At 48.2% G+C, this 27,993-nt stretch overlaps 2 protein-coding genes across 5 annotated transcripts in view; both read left to right on the top strand.

The window, feature by feature from the left end:
• The window catches only part of SPTBN2 (spectrin beta, non-erythrocytic 2), a gene marked incomplete at both ends in the record, with an annotated part of 30,805 nt that extends 24,218 nt beyond the window's left edge, over nucleotides 1-6,587 (top strand). For 2 of the 3 annotated variants that reach the window (XM_082659523.1, XM_082659522.1), the window contains 14 exons: nucleotides 22-152; nucleotides 362-566; nucleotides 1,196-1,570; nucleotides 2,259-2,503; nucleotides 2,599-2,737; nucleotides 3,018-3,102; nucleotides 3,469-3,665; nucleotides 3,999-4,141; nucleotides 4,231-4,306; nucleotides 4,390-4,440; nucleotides 4,879-5,099; nucleotides 5,354-5,527; nucleotides 5,983-6,025; nucleotides 6,354-6,587. In XM_082659523.1, the coding sequence (XP_082515649.1) occupies nucleotides 22-152; nucleotides 362-566; nucleotides 1,196-1,570; nucleotides 2,259-2,503; nucleotides 2,599-2,737; nucleotides 3,018-3,102; nucleotides 3,469-3,665; nucleotides 3,999-4,141; nucleotides 4,231-4,306; nucleotides 4,390-4,440; nucleotides 4,879-5,099; nucleotides 5,354-5,527; nucleotides 5,983-6,025; nucleotides 6,354-6,587 (2,319 nt within the window). The remainder of the gene's footprint in view (nucleotides 1-21; nucleotides 153-361; nucleotides 567-1,195; nucleotides 1,571-2,258; nucleotides 2,504-2,598; nucleotides 2,738-3,017; nucleotides 3,103-3,468; nucleotides 3,666-3,998; nucleotides 4,142-4,230; nucleotides 4,307-4,389; nucleotides 4,441-4,878; nucleotides 5,100-5,353; nucleotides 5,528-5,982; nucleotides 6,026-6,353) is intronic. The other variant, XM_082659524.1, reaches the window with a different exon arrangement.
• A 6,250-nt stretch (nucleotides 6,588-12,837) lies between these two features.
• LOC309826546 (RNA-binding protein 4B) lies at nucleotides 12,838-25,505 on the top strand. Of its 2 annotated transcripts, none has more exons than XM_082660795.1 (4): nucleotides 12,838-12,949; nucleotides 13,616-14,039; nucleotides 19,316-19,992; nucleotides 22,552-25,505. In XM_082660795.1, exons 2-3 carry the CDS (start codon nucleotides 13,628-13,630, stop codon nucleotides 19,981-19,983), a joined length of 1,080 nt encoding a protein of 359 aa, XP_082516921.1. In that variant the 5' UTR covers nucleotides 12,838-12,949; nucleotides 13,616-13,627; the 3' UTR covers nucleotides 19,984-19,992; nucleotides 22,552-25,505. The 2 variants fall into 2 exon arrangements, with proteins under 2 accessions (XP_082516921.1, XP_082516922.1); XM_082660796.1 differs by lacking the exon at nucleotides 22,552-25,505 and adding an exon at nucleotides 21,639-21,767.
• The last annotated feature ends 2,488 nt before the right edge of the window (nucleotides 25,506-27,993 follow it).

Raw genomic sequence — 27,993 nt, 5'->3', positions numbered from 1 at the left:
TGCCACTCTCCCCTCCCCCAGGACGAGCTGAGTGCCCAGGCAGAGGTGAAGAAGCATCAGGTATTGGAACAAGCCCTGGCCGACTATGCCCAGACCATCCACCAGCTGGCAGCCAGCAGCCAAGACATGATTGACCACGAGCACCCAGAGAGGTGAGCATAGCACCTGGACCCCCAGGCCAGTCCCTGGGGGAGAGGGGAGCCAGTTCCAGAAAGGCCCAGAGATTGCAGAGCCTTCCATACTGCATGTGTACAGGACCATCTAGAAAGCTGGAGAAGCAGGGACTTGGCAAGCAGTTGGGGGGCAGGACTCTCTGGGATAGACTAGGGGTCAGAGCAGTGTGTCCTCCCCTCCCCCGCAGCACGCGCATATCGATCCGCCAAGCCCAGGTGGACAAGCTGTACGCCAGCCTGAAGGAGCTGGCGGGAGAGCGGCGGGAGCGCCTGCACGAGCACCTGCGTCTGTGCCAGCTCCGCCGGGAGCTGGACGACCTGGAGCAGTGGATCCAGGAGCGCGAGGTGGTGGCAGCCTCGCACGAGCTGGGCCAGGACTACGAGCACGTGACTGTGAGTGCGGGGAGGACAGCGGCCACAGGTGGGCTCCGGGAAGGGTAGACTAGCACTTCATCCTGTCCCAGGTAGCATCGGGTGCTGTCTGGCTGTCCACCAGGGCCCCTGGGAGACTAGCACTTCATCCTGGGCGGAGCACCAAGGGGCAGGGGTGCAAGACCAGGTCGTGCAGACGCTGTCCTCTGGGTTCTGAGATATTTAATTGGGAGAATCGTGCAGAAAGGAGGACGTGGGGCTGCGCATAGACGCGGGCCAAAAGGAAATGACCGATCACTGTTTTCCAGTAGACCTCACCAGTACACTGGGGACTTGAGATTCCTCCCCACGGTTTGGGGGTTGGACACTCACTGGTGCCGAAATATGGACCATAGTTAGGGTATCCTTGTCTGAAGACTCAAGGTTCCAAGTACCCCTTTGCTGGGGGCTGGAGGCTGGGCGTGTCAGTCAAATCCAGGGTCAGTGGGAACCAGTTGCTTCTGCTGCCTAACTCGGCCCTGCTGAAGAAATCTGTTTTGGCCCATGTGGCCCAGGGAAAGAAGTGGGTTCTCAGTCTGGGGTGAAAGGACTTGCCCCGCAAGTCAGGGACCACATCACAGTGCTGTCCGTGCAACCGCTTCCTCTGCCAGATGCTCCGGGACAAATTCCGAGAGTTCTCCCGGGACACGAGCACAATCGGCCAGGAGCGCGTGGACAGCGCCAATGCCTTGGCCAACGGGCTCATCGCCGGGGGCCACGCCGCCCGGGCCACGGTGGCTGAGTGGAAGGACAGTCTCAACGAGGCCTGGGCTGACCTGCTCGAGCTGCTGGACACGCGGGGTCAGGTGCTGGCAGCTGCACACGAGCTGCAGCGCTTCCTGCACGGTGCGCGCCAGGCCCTGGCGCGGGTGCAGCACAAGCAGCAGCAGCTTCCAGACGGGACCGGCCGGGACCTCAACGCTGCCGAGGCCCTGCAGCGCCGACACTGTGCCTTTGAGCACGACATCCAGGCCCTCAGCGCCCAGGTCTGACTCAAGCATGGGTGGAGGCAGGGGGGAGGGATGAGGGGGCTTAGAGGAGACTCCGTGGGGAACATGGGGAGGCTGGAGGGATCGCATCCTCTGCAGGGCCACGTAGGGATGACGTTAGGATGGTTCCAGGAAACCGTCTCTGGCCAGGGGACATCTAGCCACCCCGTCCACACCTGTAATGACAAGGCTTTTTGAGGGCCTGTGACATTTTCACGTGGTCCTGGTGGGTAGAAGATTCTTCATGGTGTACTAAAACCCATCTGTTGGTCCCACTCAGGTGTTAGACCTACACAAAATAAGCATAGATCCTTCCCGCAGCCATTTAAACCCGGTCGGCCCCCCACCGAAGTCCCTTCTTCAGGCCGAAAATCTCACTCTAGCAATCTCTGAGGTCCCCCACGAGCTGGACAGGCCTCTGAAAGCTCACCGGCTAGTGACCCTTTTAAAGGGTTGATCCCCAGGTTAAGCCCAGGCCCCCTGGTAAGACCCTACAGGGCAGAGTATGACAGGGCTTACTCTGGACTCCAGCTCTCATCTTTCCCAGCACCCCCCCCCCACTCCTCCCCCTGCTTCTCCGGCTGGTAAAATGGGCAGGAGCTGTTGAGCAGAGGTCAGGACTGAGGAAGGTTGCAGCCCCTCAGAGTCTCCCAACTCTGCCTGACTTTGACCTGGGCCCCGGCAGGCCCAGCAGGTGCAGGATGACGGCCACCGGCTCCAGAAGGCCTACGCCGGAGACAAGGCCGAGGAGATCGGCCGCCACATGCAGGCCGTGGCCGAGGCCTGGGCGCAGCTTCAGGGAAGCTCTGCTGCCCGCCGCCAGCTGCTGCTGGACACCACGGACAAGTTCCGCTTCTTCAAGGCTGTCCGGGAGCTGATGCTGTGGATGGACGGAGTGAACCTGCAGATGGATGCCCAGGAGCGGCCCCGGTGAGGCCCACAGAGCCTGGCGGCCTCCGGGGGTTATGGGCTGGTGGCCGGGATAGGGTTGTGGGCAGCGGGTGATGTGGTCTCCGTGCCCCCAGGGATGTTTCCTCCGCAGACCTGGTCATCAAGAACCACCAAGGCATCAAGGCGGAGATAGAGGCCAGGGCTGACCGCTTCTCCTCTTGCATCGACGTGGGACAGGGGCTGCTCGCCAGGAGCCACTACGCGGCTGAGGAGGTGGGTGAGGCCTGGGCGTAGCCGGGCGCCCTCACGGGGGAGGGCTGAATGCTGATTTCTCCTCTGAGTCTTCCTGCTTCCTTTCATTCTTTCTTTGCAGAAACCTTTCACCTTCCCCTTAGTGCTGTTCAGGGATCTCCCCATTCTGTCTTTCTCCCAGAACTGTCTGCCTCTTGAAATCAGAAATCACTGGTTCCCCCATGTGAGACCCCCAGGGACCCTGGCAAGGCCCCTCTGGGTGCTAACTCGCATCTCCCCCCCCCACCCCGCCCCAACCCAGATCTCAGAGAAGCTGTCTCAGCTTCAGGCACGGCGCCAGGAGACAGCTGACAAGTGGCAGGAGAAGATGGACTGGCTGCAGCTTGGTGAGCCGCTGTAGGAAACTGAGGGCTCCAGGCCCTGGGCGGTGAGGGAGCAGCTGGGGGTCTTGCACCAGCTCCAGGCCCTGGGCGGTGAGGGAGCGGCTGGGGGTCTTGCACCGGCTCCAGGCCCTGGGCGGTGAGGGAGCGGCTGGGGGTCTTGCACCCTGTAGTTTCCAGAGTAGGTGAGACCAGGAATCTGGGGCATGGAATTCAAGGCCCCCACCCTTGGCACTGCCTGGCTCTGCCCTAAGCTCCTGCTCTGGGGCAGTGGCTTTCTCTGTGCCCCTGTGCTTGAAGCTGCTGTGGCTATAATACCCTGTCGTTGCCCACCCTGATTTGCCACCTCCCTGCAACCCCCAATCCCTGCAGTTTTGGAGGTGCTCGTGTTTGGGAGAGACGCAGGTATGGCGGAGGCCTGGCTGTGCAGCCAGGAGCCGTTGGTGCGAAGTGCTGAGCTGGGTTGCACAGTCGATGAAGTCGAGAGCCTCATCAAGCGGCACGAAGCCTTCCAGAAGTCCGCAGTGGCCTGGGAGGAGCGCTTCAGCGCACTGGAGAAGCTCACGGCGGTGAGGGCTACAGGACCCCAGGAGTACCGGCCCCATCCCACTGCCCCAGACTCCGCGCGCTCTCCTGCTTGAAGAAGGCATTTCTTCTCTTCCCATTGGCCCAGCGTCTCCCAGATGTGAGCCAAGAGTGCCCTGTTGTCACCTCAGCTTTAGGAGCCATCCGTTTCCCTGGGTGGCACTAAGAGACACCATCCCCCCCATAACTCCTAATCCCCGCCCTCATCTGGAATTATAGTCTCCATTCTTCCTGTTTCATCAGACTAGAGCTGAGACATTTCAGCTTTCCCCAATGCCTGGGACCTTCCATGCTCTGACCTCAGAAATTTTTGACAGCTGGAGGAGCAGGAGAAGGAGCGGAAAAGAAAGAGGGAGGAAGAGGAACGGAGGAAACAGCCCCCTGCCCCAGAGCCCACAGCCAGTGTGCCTGAAGGGGCCCTGCTGGACAGCCAGACAGCTCCCGATGCTACCTGGGACAGGTGAGAGGTGGGACACTTCGGGGAGGAAGTGGGGCCTGAGCCAGAGCAACACACAGACTTCACGTTCTCTGTCACCTCTGCCGTTCCAGAGCCCAGCCCCGCCTGCCAGCACCCTCACAGCCAGCCAGCGTGAACGGCGTCTGCACAGATGCGGAAGCCCCACAGGTGACTCCTGCTGCCCCAAGCGCCCCCATCAGAATCTGAGCCCCTCCCCTTGCACATCTGCTTACAGCGTCTTGTCCTTGTAGCCCCTGGTGGAACAACAGAGACTTGAGCAGGGCAGCTTCCCAGAAGGGCCTGTGAGTTTCTCCTGGAGGTGTGGGTATCGATAACTGGGAGATATGGGATGAAAAGGGGGTGTGAGCTGGGCGGTGGGGACAGCGGGGTCAGGAGAGGGCAGAGACTCAGAGGAAACGTGGAGGTGGCAAGACCAGCTCATGGACTTCCAGCTTCGCGACCTGCAGGCTAGGTGTCTCCCATCTTATCTTTTTTGTTTGTTTGTTTTTTGCGTTACACGGGCCTCTCACGCTGTGGCCTCTGCGGAGCATGGGCTCGGGCTCCGGAAGCGCAGGCTCAGCGGCCGTGGCTCACTGGCCCAGCCGCTCCGCGGCATGTGGGATCCTCCCGGACTGGGGCACGAACCCGTGTCCCCTGCATCGGCAGGCGGACTCTCAACCACTGCGCCACCAGGGAAACCCCCATCTTATCTTTTGACACAGACACCATTTTCTTCACAGGGGTCTGGTGCTGGGGACGAGGCCAATGGGCCACGGGGAGAGAAGCAGACCCGGACACGGGGCCCGACCCCTCCTATAATGCCCCAGAGCAGGTCATCCGAGTCAGCCCGGGTTGCCACCTTGCCCACCCGTGGCCCGGAGCTCTCTGCCCAAGAACAGATGGAGGGGCTGCTGTGCCGCAAACAGGAGATGGAGGCCTTTGGCAAGAAGGCCGCCAACAGGTACCGGGTCTGGTCGTGTGGTGCCTGCGGCCTCTGCGGCTCCTGCCTTCTGGAGAGGCTTGCCCAGAACCTCTTCCTAGACTGGGGCGGTGGGAGGTAGGACTCAGGAGCAGGTGGGGCCTCAGGTGAGGGCCGGGAGGGTGTAGAGACGATGGGCCCAATGACAGCCAAGCTGTTCCCAGGATGCCTGGCCCCTCAAAGTCCAGTCGGTCACCTGCGTCCCCTCCTCGTCACCTGCACCATGTCTCTCCCAGGTCATGGCAGAACGTGTACTGTGTCCTGCGGCGTGGGAGCCTTGGCTTTTACAAGGATGCTAAGGCAGCCAGTGCAGGAGTGCCGTACCACGGAGAAGTGCCTGTCAGCCTGGCCAGAGCCCAGGGCAGCGTTGCCTTTGATTATCGAAAGCGCAAGCATGTCTTCAAGCTGGGGTAGGAATGGAACGTGCCCTCGGGATGGGAGGGAAGGTCACAGTGATACAAGGCACAGGGGAGCCACTAGGGGACAGAGAGGTCAAGGAGGGAGAGGCGGGGGATCTGGCTGTATTCCACACTAAGGGGAGCCGAAGCACCAAGACGCAGGCCTGTCAAGCTGAAAAGTTATCCTGCCTGGGAGGTCTTGAGGCAGGATGCTGGCGCTCCCCTGTCTCCAGGTACCTCCGGGGGCCTGCCCCTGCCTGCCCCTGGTCCTCGGCAGCCAATCAGGAAGGATGTGCTTTGGCACAGTCCCGGGAATCTGAAGAACGTGCAGAACGTGTCTGATCTGGCTCTGAGGTTCCCGGGCATGTTCTCCAGCCTGGTCTCTGGGTGATAGTGAGCTCTCACCAGCCCTGATCTGGCCAATCAGAGTCTCAGCTCTGCCCTGAAGTTTCTCTCTCTCCCAACAGCTTACAGGATGGGAAAGAATATTTATTCCAGGCCAAGGATGAGGTGAGCTGTCCCTTCTCCTCTCGTGTCCCCCTTCTCTCTGGGAAGTCTTAGAACCTCCAGATGCACATTTCTTTCTTCCCTCGCCTCTCTCTTTTTCCTTGTCTGAAGTGTCTCATTCTTCGATATCAGACAACCCACAATGTGCCAACTGGATGTTTGTGAAGGCCACACCAAAACATGTTCCCTCCCTTAAAGGGGTCTTTTTCTCCAGTGAGATGAGGCAGTCATCTCCACCTCCTCCTCTTCCACTTCCCCACTGTGGGCGAGCCAGCCACCCAAACATAGCATCCTCCAAGCTGACCAGTTGTCTTTCCGCGCCCCACTGCAGGCAGAGATGAGCTCGTGGTTGAGGGTGGTGAATGCAGCCATTGCCACTGCGTCCTCGGCCTCTGGAGAGCCTGAAGAGCCAGCGGTGCCCACTGCCACCCGGGGCATGACCCGGGCCATGACCATGCCCCCGGTATCACCGGTCGGGGCGGAGGGACCTGTCGTACTTCGCGGCAAGGATGGCAGAGAACGAGAGCGAGAAAAGCGCTTCAGCTTCTTCAAGAAGAACAAGTAGTTGGGGGCGAGACTCCCAGGCCAGCTGCCTCCCTCTGTCCAGGAAACTGCCAGGGACCGTCGACAGGGACCACCCTCTTGTCAGGACAACTGCCTGCTGCTAGGGTCTGTTGCCAAGGTCAACCCATCACCAGGAACTGTCTCTGGAGACAAGTCAGTGTCCCCAAGGGCAACCCTCCTCTTCTGCTATTTAATTCCAGACTGGTGGTGGGGCCCAGGCAACCCCCAATTCCACTCCCCCCCTTCTTCCCTCCTCCCCTAGCCTTACGCCTCTATCCCCACCACAGCACAGCACCCTCTCCATAGGCCACGTGGGGAATGGCTGCCCCTGCCTCGGGGTCATTCTCCCGCCACAGCTAGGGCACGCCATCCAGTCCTTGCCCCTGGGGACCAGCCAGGAACCTCTCAGAGCTGAAGCAGGACCTGGGGGCAAGATTGCCAGATGACAGGTCAGAGACGCCGAAGCTCCCCCTTCCCATCCTCCCTCATCCTCTGACTCAAGCAGCCCCTCCATCTCCAGCAACTCTCAACAGCTTCCGGGTGTGAGTTGTTCAGGGGCAACCACGGCCTTGAGTCTGGCCAAGGAGGTGATTAAACAGCTCAGCTTCTCTTACTGCCTCTGGGTGTCTTTGCTTTCCTGACCACAAGCCTCTCTGCCCATGCCCCTGTTCTTCCTTCTGGCCCTGGTCTCCTGTGTGTCAGGTTTCCCGCTCTGCCCCCAGCATCCCGCCAAGAACCACATTATCCTGTGAGTCTCCTCATTTCCCCATGACAATGACCTCCTCTTTGCTGGGATGACCGATGTCAAACCTCTTTTCAGACCAAAGACGTTCACCATGATATTAACAAGCAGTATGGAGGCAGTGAATGACTGCTTCCCTGGTGCACAACTTTCTTCACTCGTGATTCTCTCAACTGTTTTCAAAAATGGAAGACAGCCTAGTCTCAGCCACTGCTCAGCCTGACAGCGGAGACTGGAGCATGTAGGTGGTGATTACTGACCCCCACCTTCTGTCTCAATAGAGAGGACCCCAACAGGGGATCGAGGGAGTTCAGACAGGGATCAGATAAGTAACAGGTTCCCAATCCACTGACCAATAGAATGAGATCACCCTGGGAAGCCACGAGATACATCCTAAGTGTGTAAACGAAAACACAGGAGAATGTATTTTAGATCCAGTGAAGTATAAAAAAAAGGAGCAGGGGGCTTTCCCTCCTGTCTCTGGCTCGGCAACTGGAGGTTTCAGGGCAATAGTATTTGCCTTGGTGGCCTCCTATAGGAAAAGCTTTGTTCTTTCACTGCTTCCCATATACAAACAACCATTCCTTTTTGGGGCTCAGAGGTCTTTCCAGGAAAGCAGCCCCATCTTTAGCATAATCGGCCAAGGGCCCTGGCTGAGCAGACCCTGACTGTCATCAGCCGTGACAAAGACAGGGTCAGGTGTGTGCAGGCCCAGAACGTTTCCAAACATGAGTTGTGGTAGACCAGATAGTACACAGAATAATTATCCCTTTCTCTTAAGAAGAGCAGATTCAGTATGCCAAAGTAAACATGTGGATAATGTAACTGGAATAATCTGTCGTGGGAGTAAATGGAGTAATACATCAGCACTACACAGACACCTTCTTTTGTTCTTCAGGTATAACTGTAACATCTCCACCGTATGAAGGAAGAGAAAATCACGCATTGCGGCGTGCCCAGGGAATCTGGGTATTCGTCCTCCTTGGTGACAAGCCTGTGGGTTGGGAGAGAAAGCAATAACTGGAGATTTTAGAAGGAAACGTATATGGGCGTGAGGAACCAATGGAGGAGTTATCATTTTAACTTGTAAATAGGGCAGCCAAGTGAAGCAGTCCTGCAGAATGCGGTCAGACATTGTGAATGGAGATGTAATAAAAATATGGTTTGAGCATTTATGAACACATGGTAGCTGAAGCTACCTGAGTCCAGGAATCCTTAAGGACAGGACATAGAAGAGGATAAGCATAAGCATAAGGTCAGGAAGCAAGTCTTGGGAGACACCTTCAGGAATGAGTGGAAGACAGGGAAAGTTCCAGGAAAGATGACAGAATGGAACGGAGTGACGGATATGAGGCAGATTAGAGCACAAAAATACAATAATGCGGCTTCCACAAATCAATGGGGAAATAGGGACAGATAAAAATGGATTAATTATTTAGAGAAAAATGTTTGCGTTCTTACCTAACCCCACCTCCAAGGGTGAACTCTAGATCTGTGCTATCTGGTATGGTAGCCACAGGCCATACGCGGCTACTAGCCACTTGATATGTGGCTAGTCCAAATTGAGATGTGCTGTAAGTGTAAAATGTTTTCCGGAGTTTGAAGACTGAAGAGGAGAAAAAAGAATTTAAAACATCTCAATAATTTTTATACTGATTATATGTTGAGATAGTTTAGCTATATTGGATTTTGAAAATATTAAATTTAATTTCAACTGTTTCCTTTTATTTCTTAAATGTGTTTACCAGAAAATTTTGTATATGTTGTTCACATTATATTTCTGTTTGGACAGCACTGCTCTAAACGGACTACAGACCTAAATGTGAAAGGTAAAAACATTAATGTTAATAGAAGAAAATGTAGGAGAATATATTTGTGACTCAGGGGGATGGAAAAGGACATTTTATACAAAACTTCAAAAGCACAAACTTTAAGACAAAAATTGATTAAGTTGATCACATAAAAAAATTAAGGATTTCGGGCTTCCCTGGTGGCACAGTGGTTGAGAGTCCGCCTGCCGATGTAGGGGACACGGGTTCGTGCCCCGGTCCGGGAAGATCCCACATGCCACGGAGCGGCTGGGCCTGTGAGCCATGGCCGCTGAGCCTGCACGTCCGGAGGCTGTGCCCCGCAACGGGAGAGGCCACAACAGTGAGAGGCCCACGTACCGCAAAAAAAAAAAAAAAAAATACAGTAAGGATTTCTGTTCAGTGAAGGAAGGACTCCATGGACAAAGTTAATAATTTGGTGGAATGAGAGAAGATATTTGAAACCAATAAGAGATTAATATCTAGAACATACAAGAAAATCCTGCAAACAAAAAGGAGACTGTAACCTGACAAGAAACATGGGGAAAAGATACGAATAGGGAAGTTACAGAAGAGTCAACCTCCCACACTTCAGAGAAATAAGAGATGCTTAGAATCATTAGTAATCAGAGAAATGCAAATTAAAGCAACAATGATATACCACTTTATACCTATTATACTGCCCAAAATTAGACAACTGGATAATGGCAAACATTGGCAGAGACACTGAGATGCAGGGCCCCTCAGGTGGGAGGGTAGACTGGTTTCCACAGGACAACCTGGCACTACTTGGACAAGTTAGTTCCAAGTATACCCTATGACCCAGCAACCCAGCAATCCCACCCCTGGGCTTATCTCCCCTCAAATTCTCACACCAAACCATTAGGGCGCTCAGAATTAACATAAGGATGTCCACTGCAACCTTGTTTATAGCAACACTAAGGAGTTGGGAGGCAACCTGAGTGTCCTATGCTGGGATAAGGATAGGCAAAACATGGTGGCTGCACACTGTGGAGTATTACTCAATAGTTAGACACCACACGGTAACTTAGTGCTTAGTGAAAAGAGAAACAGTGAGCTATACAACACAATTTACATAAACATTTGCAAAATTAATTAACCCAAATGAACAATGGGCGGGCTTTGTCTATATCCATATTAGGAGAAACCAAATGTAAAAAGGGATACTTGGGACAATCTAGGAAAATTTTAAATATAAATATTAGATGAAATTAGCATAGCATAGAGCTGATGCTTTAGAGGCAGTTAGTGAAAATCTTACAGGCGAATGACATTATGTCTGGGATTTGCCTTAAAAAACTCCAGCCCACCCACCCACCCACACAAAAAGTAGAGGGGCTACACAAAATAAGATCAGCAAAATGCTGATAACTGTCAATGCTGAGTAAGGGGTCCACAGGAGTGCATAATATTCTCTATTTGTGCCTTTTTGTAATTTTCCACAATAAAACTTTAAATTAAAGGGAAAAAGTAAATGTGCACTAAAAAGACATGTCTTGTAGAAAACAAACTTACGGTTACCAAAGGGGAAGGTGGGGGAGGGATAAATTAGGAGTTTGGGATTAGCAGATGCAAACTACTGTATATAAAATAGATAAACAGCAAGGTTCTACTGTATAGCACAGGGAACTATATTCAATATCCTGTAATAACCTATAATGGAAAAGAATACGAAAAATAATATACGTATATATAAAACTGAATCACTTTGCCGTATACCAGAAACTAACACAACATTGTAAATCAATTTTAAAAAAAGACATGTCTTGCAAGACATTTAAAAAAATATACTTCAATTAAAAAAAGACATGTCTTGCAAGAACACAAACAAACAAAGTAATACACACTAAACTCATTTACTGGTTGCCTATGAGGGAAGGGGAAGGGAGGTAACAGGGAATAGATAAGAACAGGGAAATAGATGGGGGGAAGGAGATGTAATGGTATAGTCAGAGCTATGAGGAGGAACAGCATAAAAACACAGGAGAAAAGGATGGTGAATGAATGAAAATTTTAGAAGGGTGAAAACTGTTAAAAGGACATTAGTTTTGGTGACCTCAGAAAACTTGGGGCATTGGAGAGGAGGACAGAACCCGAAACACAGTGCACGAAGGTGGGCGACAGCAGGTTCAGACTCTATTTGTGGAAGTCTGTCCTGGAACACAGGGAAGAAACCCAACTTAAAAAACCACAACAGTGGGCTTCCCTGGTGGCGCAGTGGTTGAGAGTCCGCCTGCCGATGCAGGCAACACGGCTTTGCGCCCCAGCCCAGGAAGATCCCACATGCTGCAGAGCGGCTGGCCCCGTGAGCCATGGCCGCTGGGCCTGCGTGTCCAGAGCCTGTGCTCCACAACGGGAGAGGCCCGCATACCAAAAAAAAAAAAAAAAAAAAAACCATAACAGTGAAGATGAGTGAAAGCTATTTCAGATATGGGCAAGGAGGTCCCTATACATGTTTTAAAAGTCTGAGTGTAGAGAGAAAGTGGAAACGACCAAGAGGAGAAGGAAAGGGGAGAGGTAAATAGAATTAGGTGGGAGACAAGCATGATTGTTATCAGAATTGGAAGGACAGTGCCTCTTCTGAAATTGCTGGGAAACAAAGAATTCAGTGAAAGAAACATAACAAAGTAGTTGGAGAGGAAGAGGTCAGCCTGCAGAATTTGTGCCTAACAGCATCAGAAAGCATACCAAGGAGTAATGATGATTGACAACCACCCTGGCATGCTCTACTTGGAGATAAGCTCAGTCCATCAATCTCCATAAACTTCTATTCTTTGTTCAAAGGTGACAGAGAGTAATCCAACTCAATATCTTCCTTTTTACCACCAGGAGGTGCCCTTGGACCACAGCTGAATTTTGAAAGCCGGAAAGTGCTCAGGGACTCAGTTGCCCAGTCCTCCAGCAGCTTGGTGTGGACACGGAGACCTGGCCTACCCCCAAAACAAGAAACCTCTCTGGGCCTCCTTTGGTGTGCTCACCACGGATCAGGAACTGTGAAGGACACAGAATTAGAGCTTAATTCTCTAGCTAGGGAGAGAAAACCAGCCTTCATGTATATGTGACAAAACTTGACTGATTAAGTGCAGCTAGGATAGAATGCCTCTTAGAGCCATCTCAGCTCTGCCATCTTTGGTTCTCCTTTTCCTCACCAATGCATAACGTGTTTGCAATTTAAAATTTTAAAATTATGTATAAAAGCTCTACCAAAAAAGACTAGGTTGGCTTAAAATGTGGCGCGCCTCTATTTCTAAAATGTTGTCCCAAACTGCCATAGAGGCTGGCAGGCGCTAAGAAAACCCCCTTTTAGGGGGCCCAGTGAGATAACCCTTTGTCATCTGCAGCCGCCTTCCTCCCCCACCCCCGCTCCCCCACATGGCCCAGCAGCACGATCCATTGTGATGCTTAGTGATTCTCCCGGGCTTCTGATTTCACCAAGTCAGTGGTTGCGTCCAGAAACCTTCCGACGCTTGAGCGACGACCGCCCACCTTCCAAGGTGGTGATTGGCTAGTCAGTCCAGGGGGCGGGCTGACCTCCGTCCACAGTACCGTCACCAGCTGGCCCCGCCCCCGTATTGGGGCGACTGGGAGCAGAGCCCAGGGCAGCCATTTGTATGCGGCCGCGGGATTGGTCGTCCGGCTCCCGCGAGGGTGAGGCGGGGCAGTGCGCACTCGCGCGTGCGTGAGCTGGCGCGCGAGAAAGGGCCCGGTCACGCTGAGGCTTGAGCGGCTGTCGCCATTTTGTAGGGTTCTCTCTGACGCGGGAGCCGCCGCCGCCGTCGCCGCCACCCGGAGGTGCGAGGGGTTCTTGTGGGTGTGTGGGGAGCCTGAGAGAGGGCCGGGCCGGACCCTGGCTGACGGGGTTGGCCCAGGGTTAGGGTTTCTCCTCTTGCTGCGGGAGGTCCGGGGAAGACACCGGGAGGAGGCGGGGCCGGGTTTCCGGAGGGGGCGGGGCAGAGGTCGGGTCGAGTCTTTGTTGGGGCGAAGGAACTGGAGTTGGGCCGCTGGGGCGTGGGTGTCCCAGGTTGGGGCAAAGGGGGCCTTTTAATTCTTAGAGTATCTTGAAAGGTGATGCGGCACGGAAGAGAGGTACACAGATTTCCCTCCAAAACCTTGTTACCAGGGACAGTAAGATATATGCCTCTTGCCCCCTGCTTGGACTCTTCTCTTACCTGCCCCCCAAAGAGTATTTTCAGCTAACCCTGTTACCTAAAATGCGCCTCATTTAACGGAGGTGATGGGCTGTGCACTGCCTGCTGACACTCGACCTGTTCGCGTGTCACACACAACTCACACTACTCCTTAAGAGTAAACCTTTCCTCCCGCTGTTGAAAACATAATGAACGTCTCTGTGAAGATCTTGATGGTGCCAAGAACTTTGGAGGATTAATCCAAAATGCAATGCACTGAAATTTTTCCCTCCACCCCTAACTTTTGGAAATCTCCTTTCTTCTTTTCCAGGCTCTTGTCAGGATGGTGAAGCTGTTCATTGGAAACCTGCCCCGGGAGGCCACAGAGCAGGAGATCCGCTCACTCTTCGAGCAGTATGGGAAGGTGCTGGAGTGTGACATCATTAAGAACTACGGCTTTGTGCACATAGAGGACAAGACGGCGGCCGAGGATGCCATACGCAACCTGCACCACTACAAGCTGCACGGGGTGAACATCAACGTGGAAGCCAGCAAGAATAAGAGCAAAGCTTCAACCAAGTTGCATGTAGGCAACATCAGTCCTACTTGTACCAACCAAGAGCTCCGGGCCAAGTTTGAGGAGTATGGTCCAGTCATCGAATGTGACATCGTGAAAGATTATGCTTTCGTACACATGGAGCGGGCAGAGGATGCAGTGGAGGCCATCAGGGGCCTTGACAACACAGAGTTTCAAGGTGAACTGCTCTGGGGCCTGGGTGGCAAAACTGAGTGGGGTTTAGCTCTAGACAGAGGCAAGAACACAGGACTGTGGGGCTGGCAGGGTGGTTTCTTCCATTCCGTTTTAGCCGGAAATGATAGAAAGATTGTGTTTACCACGCTTAAGCACAGCTTACTCTTGGAGAAGCAAACACTTCTCCTTTCCAGATTTGCCGAGATGTTCCTCAGCAACTTTGTAGAATTGCAAACGGTGGGTTACTTTATCCTGCAGGCCATCATTCATTTGGGTGCTGTTGGAAGTTTAATCTGCCTGGGCAAATGAGTATCTCATGGGAGAAGGGAGGATAAAGGTCTGTGGGTTACCTGCTTTTTCTGTTATGACAAGGAAGCCTTTTGAGAGTTTCAGTGCTTAGGGTTTATACTCTTCACTGCCTTGGGTGATGGGCTGTGGGAAAGAACAATGAAGACATCTCGAAGAATCCCTATATTATAAATCTGGGTGGTGAATCTGGATTTGGGGGAGTATCCTTTGAATACTCAGGTTTGTTCGGTCTGAACTATACAAGCAGAGCCAAAAGCCATGCCATGGACTATTCTGCTCCACCTACTACTATTTAACCCTAAGGGGAAAAAAGGAAATTTCTAAAAATATTAGGTTGAATGGGAATGATGGTCCTGCTTCTGAGGAGATTCCAGTAAGGGTGTTGTATCAAATTACTTACGTCATTAATAAACATACATATGTTGTCATTAATACCACAAGAGGTTGACTGAAGACTCTCTAGGACTGTGCTAATATGGTGGCCACTAGCCACATGTGGCTATTAAATTGAAATTAAATAAATTTTAAAATTCAGTTTCTCAGTTGTGCTGCACACATTTCAAGCACTCAGAAGTCGTATGAGGCTAGTGGTTAGTGTGTTAGTGCAGGTATGGAACATTTCCATCGTCACAGAAAGTTCTGTTGTACAGCGCTGTTCTTCAAGTTTTTTGTTGACCCTGTCATCTTGGACCGCACGTTTATAGCCGCTTTTCAGGTTCATAAATTAAGACCATTTTTTCTCTGAGTGCCACTAAAAGGGTCGTTAAGAAGTACTTAAGGGTCCTCTACTAAACCTAGAAAACAGAAAAGAGATGGAGAAGAGGAAAAATTGACCAGAAAAGGGTAAGAAAGTTTGCAAATAGTAGATTACAAATGGTGCGTCAGACATCTCTGGCCTCAGCCAGTGTTGTCTTGGCCTGTAGCTACTCTTTAAAGCACAGGGCAAAAGTTGTAGATACTTTCTACCGTGAACTTGTCGTATGACTTTGGACAAGTGTTTTAACCTCTCAACGCTTCATTCTCCCCACTTATAAAATAGAATTAATGATCCCTGCCATACCTCCTTCACAGGATGGTAGTGAGGCTAGAATGAGGTAATAAGATGTGAAAGTGTTCTAACAGTAAAAGCACTGTATGATGAAAGGTGAGTGGTGATTGCAACAATGAGTGTTTCTGTTAAGGTTAGAAACTTACTTAAAATGTAATAGTTGGCTTTCATTATTAGCTGTTGCACTTCAGACAGCTTTAAAAATATTCTTAATTATTTTCATTTGATGAGGGAGGGGATCGTAAATGGACAGTGTTGGGGAAATGGGGGTTCTCTCTTGACAAGTAACAAGCAAAATGTAAAAAGTGCAATTAAACTCAGGTACAAAGTGCAGAGGTATTTTGGTATAATACTGCATGTTCTTGCCTATTTAATATGCAATTGAATAAAAGGGTAGGGGCCAAAATAAGTATATGGAAATCGGTTAACTGGGGGGAGTAGGCTTGAAACGAATGTTTGTTTTAATATAGTGAGTTTAATTACTTCAGGAAGCGGATATCTGAGTAACGCGATGATCCATGAGATTTTTTTTTTTAATGTCTTTATTGGAAGAAAAGGATCCTTTATTTGGTTTTTCATGTTCTTAGCCTGGGCCCCTGGAAAAAGCACTCAATGGCGTACGGTACGTACGTACAGACAGTTTTATAACCAGCTCTGTTTTTTTTCCAGATGACAAAAGAGAAAGTTTAGCATTGGATAATAAGTTGCAGTTTTACAGAAAATACAATCTAAATACCAATTTGTCACATTTTTCCATAAAGCCTTTTCAGTCATCTCCTAATGAAGGGGGCCTCTTAAGAGTGCCATTTTGGGCATCTTTTGAACCTGTATTTGTTAATGGCTTCCATAGGCTTCCTCATTGTATGACTTCTGAAAGAAAGCAGCATAATCTGAGTTTACCTGGGTCTTTCAGGATGTTTCCTCTCCACCGGCAGCAGTGAACTGAACCACTATTGAGTTAGCAAACAAGTTTGCATCGGAAGACCCTAAAGAAGCTATTCCCAAGTAAAAACTCAGGCAGCTGAATTGGGAATGATATGTAAGAGTTCAGATGTTTCGTTTTTCCCCCAATATATAAACAAGCATTAAATTGGAGTACAGTTGTATATCAGCTATATCCCTTGATAGGAGCTCAGCAATGAGGACCCCAAGTTGCCCTCCTCTTTGTTTCAAAACAAAACACTTTTGTGGGGGCTGGTTTTCTGGGAAATGTTGGCAACACATCTCAGTAATGTTTTGGAGATCTCAGAAAATCTTTAAGCTTTTGGCCTCTCCAAAGCCAAAGTGTAGTAGAGTGGTAGAATTTAATCTTCTTTCAATTTTCTTTGGCCTGGATCCTTCAGGTAATAGAGAAGCACAGTATATTTCAATTATAAGAACTTTAGGGCAGGCCCCCCCCCCCCGGGCTCTAATGCCTGATGATCGGAGGTGGAGCTGATGTAATAATAACAGAAATAAAGTGCACAATAAATGCAATGCGCTTGAATCATCCAAACCCCTCCCCACCCATCACCCTGGTCTTTGGAAAAACTGTCTTCCACAAAAAAGGTCCCTGGTGCCAAAAAGGTTGGGAACCGCTGCTTTAGGGGATTTAAATTAAAAGCCTAGTTACAACCTCTGGAAAGATTATGTGGGAAAAAAAACCTGTCACTTCTGTTGCAGATCTTTTAGTTCTAGGTAAAAAATTTTTTTACCTGAATCCTTTTCACAGCTACTACAGAGGTAGATTTTGCCACAGATGTTTATAAACTTCTGAGTTCCGCTCTAAATCAGTGGTGAAGACTGGATGTATTAATAGAAACATCAAAGTGGGGGCAAAAAAAACTGGGTTTTATTTCTCAAAAAAAATGGACCCATAATCTATAAAGGAGCAAGTTAAATATTTTCCTTAAAAGTGTACCTCTAGTTCTCTGGATTGGCTGTTTTTTAGATTGGCATTGTTACACTGACTTCAGAATTGGAGCACAGTTTGTGTCTTTCACACAGATTAATGTCACCGTGCATGTTTGAAAGCCAAGTTAACTTGTAATCCTCCAGTCTAAATTATAGGGAATTCTACATTTGGGATATAAATTGGGGCAAAAATCCGTGTGTTTCTGTTCTAAGCACAGTTAGCATTTGGCCCATAATAACTTCTAAGAATGGGAGTGTCTAAATCTCTGAAAATACTGGGATGGCTAACTGCTGCTTTCAGAGAATTATTGCCATTTGGTATCTGTTGATGGTATCGGTGTTGATGGTGGATGCTGCCTCTCTACTAGCAGCTGGAAGTAAAAACCTGAGCACCTTTGTTTCTGCTAAAGAAAGGGTTTTAAGTTTGAGGCGGCAACTGCTAGAAACTGGGGTGGTAGGAATGTTGGACATTGGGCAGAACTGAGTTTGACTAAAGTGATATTACTGCACTAACCCGCTCCCCTCTCAGGGTCAGTGCATGGCGCTGTTCTGGCTGCCGTCCTGAATCGGGCTGTTTCCAACAGGATGGTGGAGCACGAGGCCTCCTATCGCATAGCTGCATCCAGAACAAGGTCTGTTAAAGAGAGAGCAACTTACTGATCGTGGAGGGGGGATTTGTTCTGAGCCGCCCTTTAGAGTGATGTTCTCTACGTCTGTACTGGCTGCCTTTTGGCTACAATTTGTAAAGCATTGACTTGTCTCCAAAGTCTTAGGCAGTTTGGCACTAAATGCTGCCAAGAATATGCCTTTCTCAAACTGCTTTTAAAGACCTTGGATGCTTTCATTAGTAAGGGTCCCTGGGCTTGATGGTACACACGGCCAGGGCAAAGATTGTTTCTTCTCTTAGCTGTTCCTCGTTCTGGTCATTTTCTGGAAGTATGGATGTGGCTTGTTTGTATGGGTGCCCAGAAGCCTTTAGGCAAATGCTGCATTTTTCTAACAAGTAGATAATCCCCTATAAAGAATTGTAAACTACATAGTAGGATGAAATGCCGATCATTCCATTACATGGAAGCACACTGTCCCTAAGAAACCAGTACTGCTTCAAGATCTAATTCTAGCTGTTGACAGGCCTAGGTCAAGTAGTTTTCTTTTCCACAGTAGGCATGGGTTCACCCTTGCTGAAAAAAGTGGAGGTGGGGTTGAAATGTGGAGGGTCTTATAACAAACTCTTAGAGGTACTAGAGTTGAAGCAGATGATGAGCCAGGTATGATTTGTGTACCCAACATAGCCTTCTGGTGACACCTGCAAAAATGGCTGGAGGAAACAAGATGGACAGCATATTACTGGGGTTTTTTTGTTTGTTTGTATTGTTTTTGCGGTACGCGGGCCTCTCCCTGTTGTGGCCTCTCCCGTTGAGGAGCACAGGCTCCGGACGCGCAGGCTCAGTGGCCATGGCTCACGGGCCCAGCCGCTCCGCGGCATGTGGGACCTTCCCGGACCGGGGCACGAACCCCTGTCCCGTGCATCGGCAGGTGGACTCTCAACCACTATGCCACCAGGGAAGCCCTGCTGTGGTTTTTAAGCTACAGTAAATGCTCAGGCCTTATGTGGCCCTGAGTAAATCATTGAGAGGTAGGATGCTTTCCTCTGGCATAACTGAGGTTTTGTTGGATATTTGATTTGGAAAAACTGTCAGGTTTTGAATGGTTAGAATTAATAATAGTCTTAGTAGTGAAAAGTGGAAACTTTCTCAATTTCTGTGTTGGAGAAGAAAGTTGTGGAGACGGAAGTAGGAGGGAATCCCAATCTACTGGTGTAAGTAGAGTATTGACTGGTTTCTGAGAACTTAAATTTTCTAGCTCTCGTCTGTTAAAACTTCAACTTCTTTGGGAGGGGATTGCTGAAATAGGGTTGCAGGAGTGTGCGTATGTTTGCATGTCTTTTGCCAACTAGTTCACTTTCATTTTGGGGAGGATGAAGAATGTCAATGAGTTATAATAAATCTTCTTACGTCTATTTCCTCAAGGCAAACGAATGCACGTGCAGTTGTCTACCAGCCGGCTTCGGACTGCCCCTGGGATGGGAGACCAGAGTGGCTGCTATCGGTGTGGGAAAGAGGGGCACTGGTCCAAAGAGTGTCCAGTAGATCGTACGGGTCGTGTGGCGGACTTTACCGAGCAGTATAACGAACAGTATGGAGCAGTGCGCACACCTTACACCATGGGCTACGGGGAATCCATGTATTACAACGATGCGTATGGAGCGCTCGACTACTATAAGCGTTACCGAGTCCGTTCTTACGAGGCAGTGGCAGCAGCAGCAGCAGCTTCCGCGTACAACTACGCAGAGCAGACCATGTCCCATCTGCCTCAAGTCCAGAGCACAGCTGTGACCAGTCACCTCAACTCCACTTCTGTTGATCCCTACGACAGACACCTGTTGCCAAACTCAGGCGCTGCTGCCACCTCAGCTGCTATGGCTGCTGCCGCTGCCACCACTTCCTCCTATTATGGAAGGGACAGGAGCCCCCTGCGTCGTGCTGCAGCTGTGCTCCCCACAGTTGGAGAGGGCTACGGTTATGGGCCAGAGAGTGAGCTGTCTCAGGCATCAGCAGCTGCACGGAATTCTCTGTATGACATGGCCCGGTATGAGCGGGAGCAGTATGTGGACCGAGCACGGTACTCAGCCTTTTAAAAACTGGAGGTGAGAGTGGGGTGGGTGTGGTTAAGAGATTCCATTTAGTTCCCCAGGAGGGAGACCTGTGCCACATAGAGGAGGCTAAAGCCATCCGTTTGCTGTCAGGACAGTATCCAAAAGGTATAAATTGCATGTTAGTCTTAAGTATTTCTCTAACTTAGGCCAGGGGTTCATTTGGCCTGTCGAGGTTTTAGTTTACAACTCCAACCAACCAACTTGTTCCTTCTGAGAGAACAACAGCAACTCAGTTTGTTAGTGAGAATGTTTTTCTTTAATCAAGTGTAAGCAGATCTGGGTTACAGAGACATAGTTAAGAGAACTAACATTTGTTGAGTGCCCTCTTTGTACATTATATCATTTAATTATACAGCTGGCCTTTAAGATATTTTCTTTTATGGAGAAGGGAACTAAGGCTCAGAGGGGTTAAGTCCTTTGCCTAAAGTCACCTGGTAATTGAGAGGTAGAGCCAGAATTCAAACTCAGGCGTGCCTGAGTCCAAAACCACTTTCTCTTTCCACCACAAAAGTCACTGTAGTGTACGCTGAAGAGTACAGGTTCAGGAGTTAATAATGAATGTCACCAGTGAGAATTTAAGCTGTAACTTCAGACATCCAATTTGCTAATAAAACTACTACTTCGGTCATGAGCCTTTATCAGAGGAAACTCTTCTAACATATCTATAAGCCAAATAAAATCCTCTAAATTCTAGGTGTTTAGTTCCAGGATACTTGCCTGAAAGCAGAACGTTTTGATGCCATTGTCCCATCGAGTCCCTTCCTTGTTAGTAATCCAGAGCATCGTGTTCTGTGTGGGCACTTAAGCCGTATTTCTGCATGGCTTATGATGCTGTCATTTAGAGCCTGACACTTAACATTTCTTCCAGCAAATTTTGTTGTTTTTTTTTTTGTTTGAGAGGAACATTTAAGGAGCTAGATAAAACAGGTAATTTTCTGATGTGTGTAAGTCCCATTGATGGTAACCTTGCAATTTTTCCTACTTCAGAAAATGTATAGCAAAGATGTTTGAATGTCAAGAATAACTAGGAGTATCTAGAGATTGATAAATCTCTTCATCTGAGTGGAAATTGCATTATAACTTTCTATTCTCATAGTTTTCCTTGTACCTTGAAATTGACCATCAGTAGAACTGGAGGCCTCGTAGCAAAGTTAAACTGAGTTACCACTGAGTTTTCAGGGTTCCTGAGTACCCTTTTGGTATATGTGTAGAAGAAAACCAAGTGACAGGAATTTGCCCTTTTATGTAGTGGGAAGCAAATATGATGCGAACCTGTGATAAGTTATGTCCTATATGACCATGACAAGACGGATCCCCTGAGACCGCTGTGTAGTGTGTGTTCATGTGCATGAAGAGGACAATCTTACAACTAGTGTAGTTTGCCATTTTACTTTTTTTACTTTTATTGCTGCTGGATCTGCCATGAAGTAGGATATGCCTCTAAAGTAAGGTGGTATCTTCTATCGGATAACTTATATTTCTCTCAGATATGTTCCAAAGTTAAATATTAAATTAGTGTATATTGTGGTCTTTAAAGGGTACTGCTAAGGTATTTTTTAAGTGGTTTTTGACTGCGAGCAGTGGTTGTTCAACTAACCTCTTTTTAGTGATGACTTTTAAAGAAACTTACCTTCCAGGTGTGAACCTCAAATGGACTGAATAACCTTGAGTTGGTTGCAGTCCCAGGAGCCTGATGTTAATGAGGCTGCCAGGATGAAATACTCCAGAACTGTTGGGGATCCAAATTCGGGTCTCACCCTAGCAGAACTGATTCAAGAACGTCACAACTTTTGAAGTCGATTGGCACAGATCAAGACCAAGATTTGGCCCTTTGTCTGTAATAAGTAGAGGAACTTGGTGTGAGTTAACTTTTTTTTTCCCCCAGCCATTGGTGTCTGGAGTTCCCATCATCAGTGGAAGAATTAGAGAATTTAGGATTTCTTCTTTTGATTTGGTAAGGGAGATTTGGTCAATTAAAGGAACTACTGGAATTGTGGCTCTAAATCTGTGACAGTGTGATATGCAGCTATGTTGGAGGATGAATGAACCACTCCTTGATACCCTTTGTGATTGTGATACCCATTTCTGAAAATTTGTTCACTATGAAAGATTAAAAATGAGACAAATTTAGAAGACTGCAGTTGGCCATATTTGAGACCTTGGCATCTTCTGATTGTTCTGGATAAATTATGGTTCTTGATAATATCTGTATGCCCTTTGTTGCAGCGACAGTAGCCTTGTATCACAGAAGTAGTCTTGCCTAAAAGATTGGTGAGAAAGTGAGAAAGATATGTTTATCACCAACACAGCAGTCTTCCAGATAGACTGCTTCTTGTTCTATATATAGCTAAAAGTAAACTCCTATATATAGCCATAGAAGACTCCTAGGTAATTATATGAGTTGTAAGTTTGATCCGGTCTGACTTGGATTTGTTTTGTTCTGTTCTTTTCTTTCCCCCTGGAATACAGGACGGGACCGGGGCCCTTGTACTCGGAGCCAAGCTGCTCTCCAGGCATTGTGTAAGCCTCTTGTGTTGTGCTCTCTTTCAGGTAGGATAATTGCGGACTGAACCCTCGGGCTGCGGTCATATATGAGAACTTGCTCCGCGCGGTCCCCTTTGCCGGGATGTTTCCATTGCTTCATGTTTCAGTAAACAAAGGAGTTTGTGACCAACTATGTTTTCTTTCTTAATTTAATTCTTCTAAGTTGACTTTTCTTTCCTCCTGATACTAGTCTCTGTAGCCTTTCACTCTATTCCTTATGTTCTCAGCCTCTGAGCAGCCCTAGGTAAGGATTGTGCTGGCATCCCCTTTTTCCTGTACAGTGGAATCCCTCTTATCTTGCTTTCCTTAGGAGTTGAACCCTTCTCCCTGTCTACCTGCAACATCTCCTTTCCCTTTAAAATGACCATGTAGTGGCAAGCAGCCTTTTACTCTTCTCTGTTAGCTCTGGACTCTAACATTGAAGCTAATCTTCTGAAACTGCTAGGACCATTGGGGTTTTGGTGGTTGTTGTTTTGTTTGTTTTGTTTTTTTATGTCTGACCTGTGATCATGGTACAGCATTAGCTGAAATTTAGCCTTGTTTTACTCCACTTCTCCCCCCCTTTTTTTTTTAATATTTTGACAAATAAACGTTTCTAACACTTAAGTATCTTTTTGTATTTGTGTGACTGTTATTTACCACCCATATCTTCTGGTTCTTTTTCAGTTGTGCTCAAACCACAAACTTCAGTGACAGAATAGATATCTGAAATTTAGATGTACAAGGAAGGATTTAGTGAGATAAGTAGTATGGCTGCAGCAATAAGTGGAGATAAGTGAGCCAGCATCTTGAGACATTGATAAATATGCTATTCCTGGTAGTCAGCTGCTTCTCTCTAAATAACCAGAGCTGCTTTTCCCCTTTTATAGGCCAGCAAACCCAGGTTAGTAGTGATAGAAGTAAGCCCCACAGAGAGAACCCTGCATCAGGAAATGGCTGAGCCAGAACAAAGGACCTGTCAGATTCTCACTTCGACTTCATAGTACATGTTCATTTAAATTCACAATTTAAACTAGGATTAGACTTTGGCTAAAGTGAATACAGTAGTTACGATGATACGGAGAAACGTGTATTTTGAGCAGAAAAGCAAGTAGGGTATTCGTAACTGGCAGTGATAATATTCTGCAATAAAATGTGTCCTAGAATTTTTTTTTAAAGATTTATGGACATGCTGTTTTTTTTATCATTGCTTAGATCCTCATAAAACAAGTTTAATGATGGACTCAACCCCACTTAAGCTTTATTATATCCTGTATCACATGGTGATATAAATTCTGTGAAGCTTTATCTAACAATCATACAGTACTTTCCCCACATATTTTGTACTTCTTAAAATACTTTTGACATAGGTGAAGCAAAACTTCTTGATTTTTGGGGGTAGGATACAACAATCTGGAGAGGTTAATCTCTCTATGCACACACTCCAACTAGTGATGATGTATATACAATATTCATTTTAACTCCAGTATTCCCCAAGGAGGCGGGATTGTCCTTGTTTTACAAAAAAGAAGGCAGAGATACTGGGATTTCCTTGTGATTGATCTGCAAGGCATCGGGCAGAGCAAAGAAAGTATGTACAGCTTTTGCTAGCCTCTCCAAAATCTCTGGTCCTCCTCTGTGCTAAGTTAACATAGAAATTTAACATATCTTGATTTCCATATCACTGGCAGGACAAGCTAGAAAAAAAATTGGATTCTGCAAAACAGTTTTACGTCACTGTCCAGTAAAACTTTTGGCAGTGTTGGAAGTGTTCTATATCTGTGCTGTCCAATTTGTAGCTGCTAGCTACATGTGCCTGTTAAGTACTTGAAATGTGCCTAGCGAAGCTGAGAAACTGAAGTTTTTATTTTAATTATAATTAGCCACATGTGGCTAGCGGTTACTGTATTGCACAGCACAGTTTAAATGGTAAAGTAAAGACTTCTGTTAGTACAGCTGTTAAGATTCCGCACTTCCACTACAGGGGGGCACGAGTTTGATCCCTGGTCGGGGAACTAAGATCCTGAATGCTGTGTGGTGTGGCCAAAAAAATTAATTAATTTAGAAAATAATAAATGGTAAAATATTGTAAGTTTCTTAGGAGGAGAAAAGCCTTGAAGAAATCATATAAAATATTTCTCCCTTAGAAAATCCTTTCACTCTACCCAAAACAGATGACACTGGGAAAGGGGTTAGTTTTCAGCCAACATAAGAGGACTGTTGAATAGGAACAAATAGGTTTATTTCTAAACCTCAGTTTAGAAATTGCATGTTGTGGGTACAAAATTCCTTTTATTCACCAAGACCAAGTTGCTCATTATAGACCATTTTAGAGTCCCACTAGGCCTCTCACACTAAAAGCTCTGGAATTCATTGATCAGTGATTTGAATTGCTTCTGGGCCAAGATTTGGGTGATGAATGAGACACGTGATTCCTAGTTGAGAAGCAAACTTTGACCGCGTCTGTCATAAGCACAACAGAGGGACAAGTACAGGGTGCCTTGAAAACATGTAAATAGTGACTGACTTTGGGGGACAGGTTGGGGGGGGGGGCAGTTGCTATTCCAGGTTGAAACAGCATATGTGAAGGATCCTGATCAAGGAAGAGTGTGGTGCCCATTAGGAACCAGAAAGGGAGCTCTGTGGCAGGAGAAATCTGTGTAGCAGAAATCTGAAGAGGTAACTTCCAGCACGGTTCACGAGAGACTTGTGGGCTGTGTTAAGGAATTTCATCTTTAAGACTAACTGGGGGACTTCCCTGGTGGCGCAGTGGTTAAGAATCCACCGCCAGTGCAGGGGACACGGGTTCCAGCCCTGGTCCGGGAAGATCCCACATGCCGCAGAGCAACTAAGCTCGTGCGCCACAACTACTGATCCTGCGCTCTAGAGCCCACGAGCCACAACTGAGCCTGTGTGCCACAGCTACTGAAGCCCGCGTGCCTAGAGCCCGTGCTCCTTGACGAGAGGCCACCACGGTGAGAAGCCCGTGCACGGCAATGAACAGTAGCCCCCGCTTGCTGCAACTAGAGAAAGCCCACGCGCAGCAATGAAGATCCAACACAGCCATAAATAAATAAATAAATAAAGATGCAAGCTATTAAAGGGTTTTAAGTTTGAAGGTAACAGGATCAGATTCATTTTTCCTGAAAGATCATTGTGATTGGACAGAACAAAAGTGAATAGCATTACACTCCAATGTTCATAGCAGCAGCATTTACAATTGCCAAGGTATGGAAACAACCTAAACGTCCATCAACAGATGAATGGATAAAGGAAGATGTGGTATATAAATATATATAATAGAATTCCACTCAGCCATAAAAAATGAAATTTTGCCATTTGCAGCAACATGGATGGACTTGGAGGGCATTATGCTAAGTGAAATAAGACAAATACTGTATGATACCACTTACATGTGGAATCTAAAAAATACAACTAGTGAATAAAACAAAAGGAAGCAGACTTAGTGATAGAGAGAAACCAACTTGTGGTTACCAGTGGGGAGAGGGAAAGGAGAGGGGCAGTACAGGGGTGGGGGTGGGGGGGAAGTGTTATAGGATTATATGAAATTGTGTGAAACTTTTGAAAATTGTAAAGCACTATTGAATTTAAAGAATTCAATTTTTAAAATACTTTTTAAAAGTTTAAAAGAAGTGAATAGTGAGATTTGCCTGATATGTAACAGAGGTCTCTCCCCTAATCATGAGGCCGATAGAGTTGATGTTTTGTTTTAAAGGAAGAAAAAATACCTCAAAGACAGGAAAACAACCATTCATAAGGAAATGTGATTCAAGGGGGCAGCGTTTAAATCCTGAGGCTGACTGATCAAGCCTTTACAGGGATGGGTTGTGCCTCTCCCACTCTAACATTGCTGAGCACCTGTTGCGGGCCAGGCCCTACCTAAGGGTTTTACACTAGGCACCACTGAATGCTGAAGGGCAAGGGAGATGAGATAGATCTCAGAGATCTTAAGAGATGAGAAAGTATGACCAAAACAGTAACTGCTATAAGAAATGTAGGGCTTCCCTCGTGGTGCAGTGGTTAAGAATCCACCTGTCAATGCAGGGGACACAGGTTCGAGCCCCGGACCAGGAAGATCCCACATGCCGCGGAGCAACTAAGCCCGTGCGCCACAACTACTGAGCCTGCACTCCAGAGCCCACAGGCCACAACTACTGAAGCCCACACACCTAGAGCCCGTGCTCTGCAACAAGAGAAGCCACTGCAATGAGAAGCCTGCACACTGCAACGAAGAGTAGCCCCTGCTTGCCACAACTAGAGAAAACCCACGCGCAGCAACGAAGACCCAACACAGCCAAAAATAAAATAAATAAATTTATATATAAAAAAAGAAAAAATGTAAAAGCATTGTGAGAGTTCAGAGGACAATTATTTATGCAATCCTACCAAAACTCTGTAGCTTATTCTCAGTGCCTTAAGATTAAAACTCTTTTTTTAATATTTCTCTCCTTTGAAATGAGAATACTTATCAGTAGTCCACAAAGAGGGTGAAATGTTTGTGAGGGATGAAGGCCGAGAGGACATCCCTGGCCCAGTTTGGAGAAAAGAAAAAGCTAGAATAATACCTGAGGCCTTCCATCTCCATGAATTTCTTCTTGAGCCGTCAGCTATTGGAGGTGGGGTTCTGGGCACCACTCAAGCAAGGCCCAGCCACAGCAGCAGCACTCTGAGGTACTTCAGGTACAAGGCAAAAGAAACCGCAGACTGACTCAAACACTGCAGCTGGGAGAAAAGCATCCAGATTCCCCCAGGTGGTGTCTCTGAACTCCTGGCTGTTACTCAACACCTTCCTTAGGGCAGTGGGGGGAAACAAACAGCTACCATTTGCAGCAACATGGATGGACTTGGAGCCCGTATCACTGGCAGGACAGTCTGGCAAACGCTCCAGCCTGGCAAACGCTGAGACCACTGCAGCCCAAACCCTGCCTCTTAGGCCTGTGGCGGACTCCAATCTCCCCTTTCCTCCAATCTCTGGCCACACGATGAAGTTAGACAGTGTGGCACAGAGAGATAAGACGCCCTCAGGGCACTCGATGCACTGCACAGAGCTTGTCCACAGGGCAGGAAAGGGTTTGCTGGCTGCAAGGTAGCCCAGGAAAGGGAAGCAACGTGCCTAAGATTGGCCTCATGGCTTGTCAGAATTTGGCTCACAAATCTGGGCCTGAGATGAAGTGTCTCTGGCATACCTGGGAGGAGAAAGGAGGAAATAAAAATACATTCCTAGGAAGAGCTGTCAGCTTTGTCAGAGGAATCCACCTCAAGGCTTTCTTAAGATCAGGGCTATGCTCTATTGCCAAGGAGAACCGAAGCGCAAGAAATGACAGTTCAGTCCCAGGAACCCACAAAGGAAGAGGGAAAGGTCTGGCAAGATGATTTCAGTCAGCAGTGTCTCAGGTTTGCAGGCCCTCTGAGGATCCAGGCCAAATTTAAACCGCACAACAGCCCTAC

The sequence above is a fragment of the Grampus griseus genome (genome assembly GCF_964374135.1).
Source record: "Grampus griseus genome assembly, chromosome: 8".
NCBI lineage: Eukaryota > Metazoa > Chordata > Mammalia > Artiodactyla > Delphinidae > Grampus > Grampus griseus.
This window is presented reverse-complemented; position numbering and strand designations above follow the sequence as displayed.

What these genes read in the sequence shown, in the direction of transcription:
- LOC309826546 (XM_082660795.1), top strand. Translation starts at nt 13,628, where the DNA reads ATGGTGAAGCTGTTCATTGGAAACCTGCCCCGGGAGGCCACAGAGCAG. An exon ending in TGACAACACAGAGTTTCAAG is followed by an intron (nt 14,040 to 19,315) that starts GTGAACTGCTCT and finishes TATTTCCTCAAG; the next exon opens with GCAAACGAATGCACGTGCAG.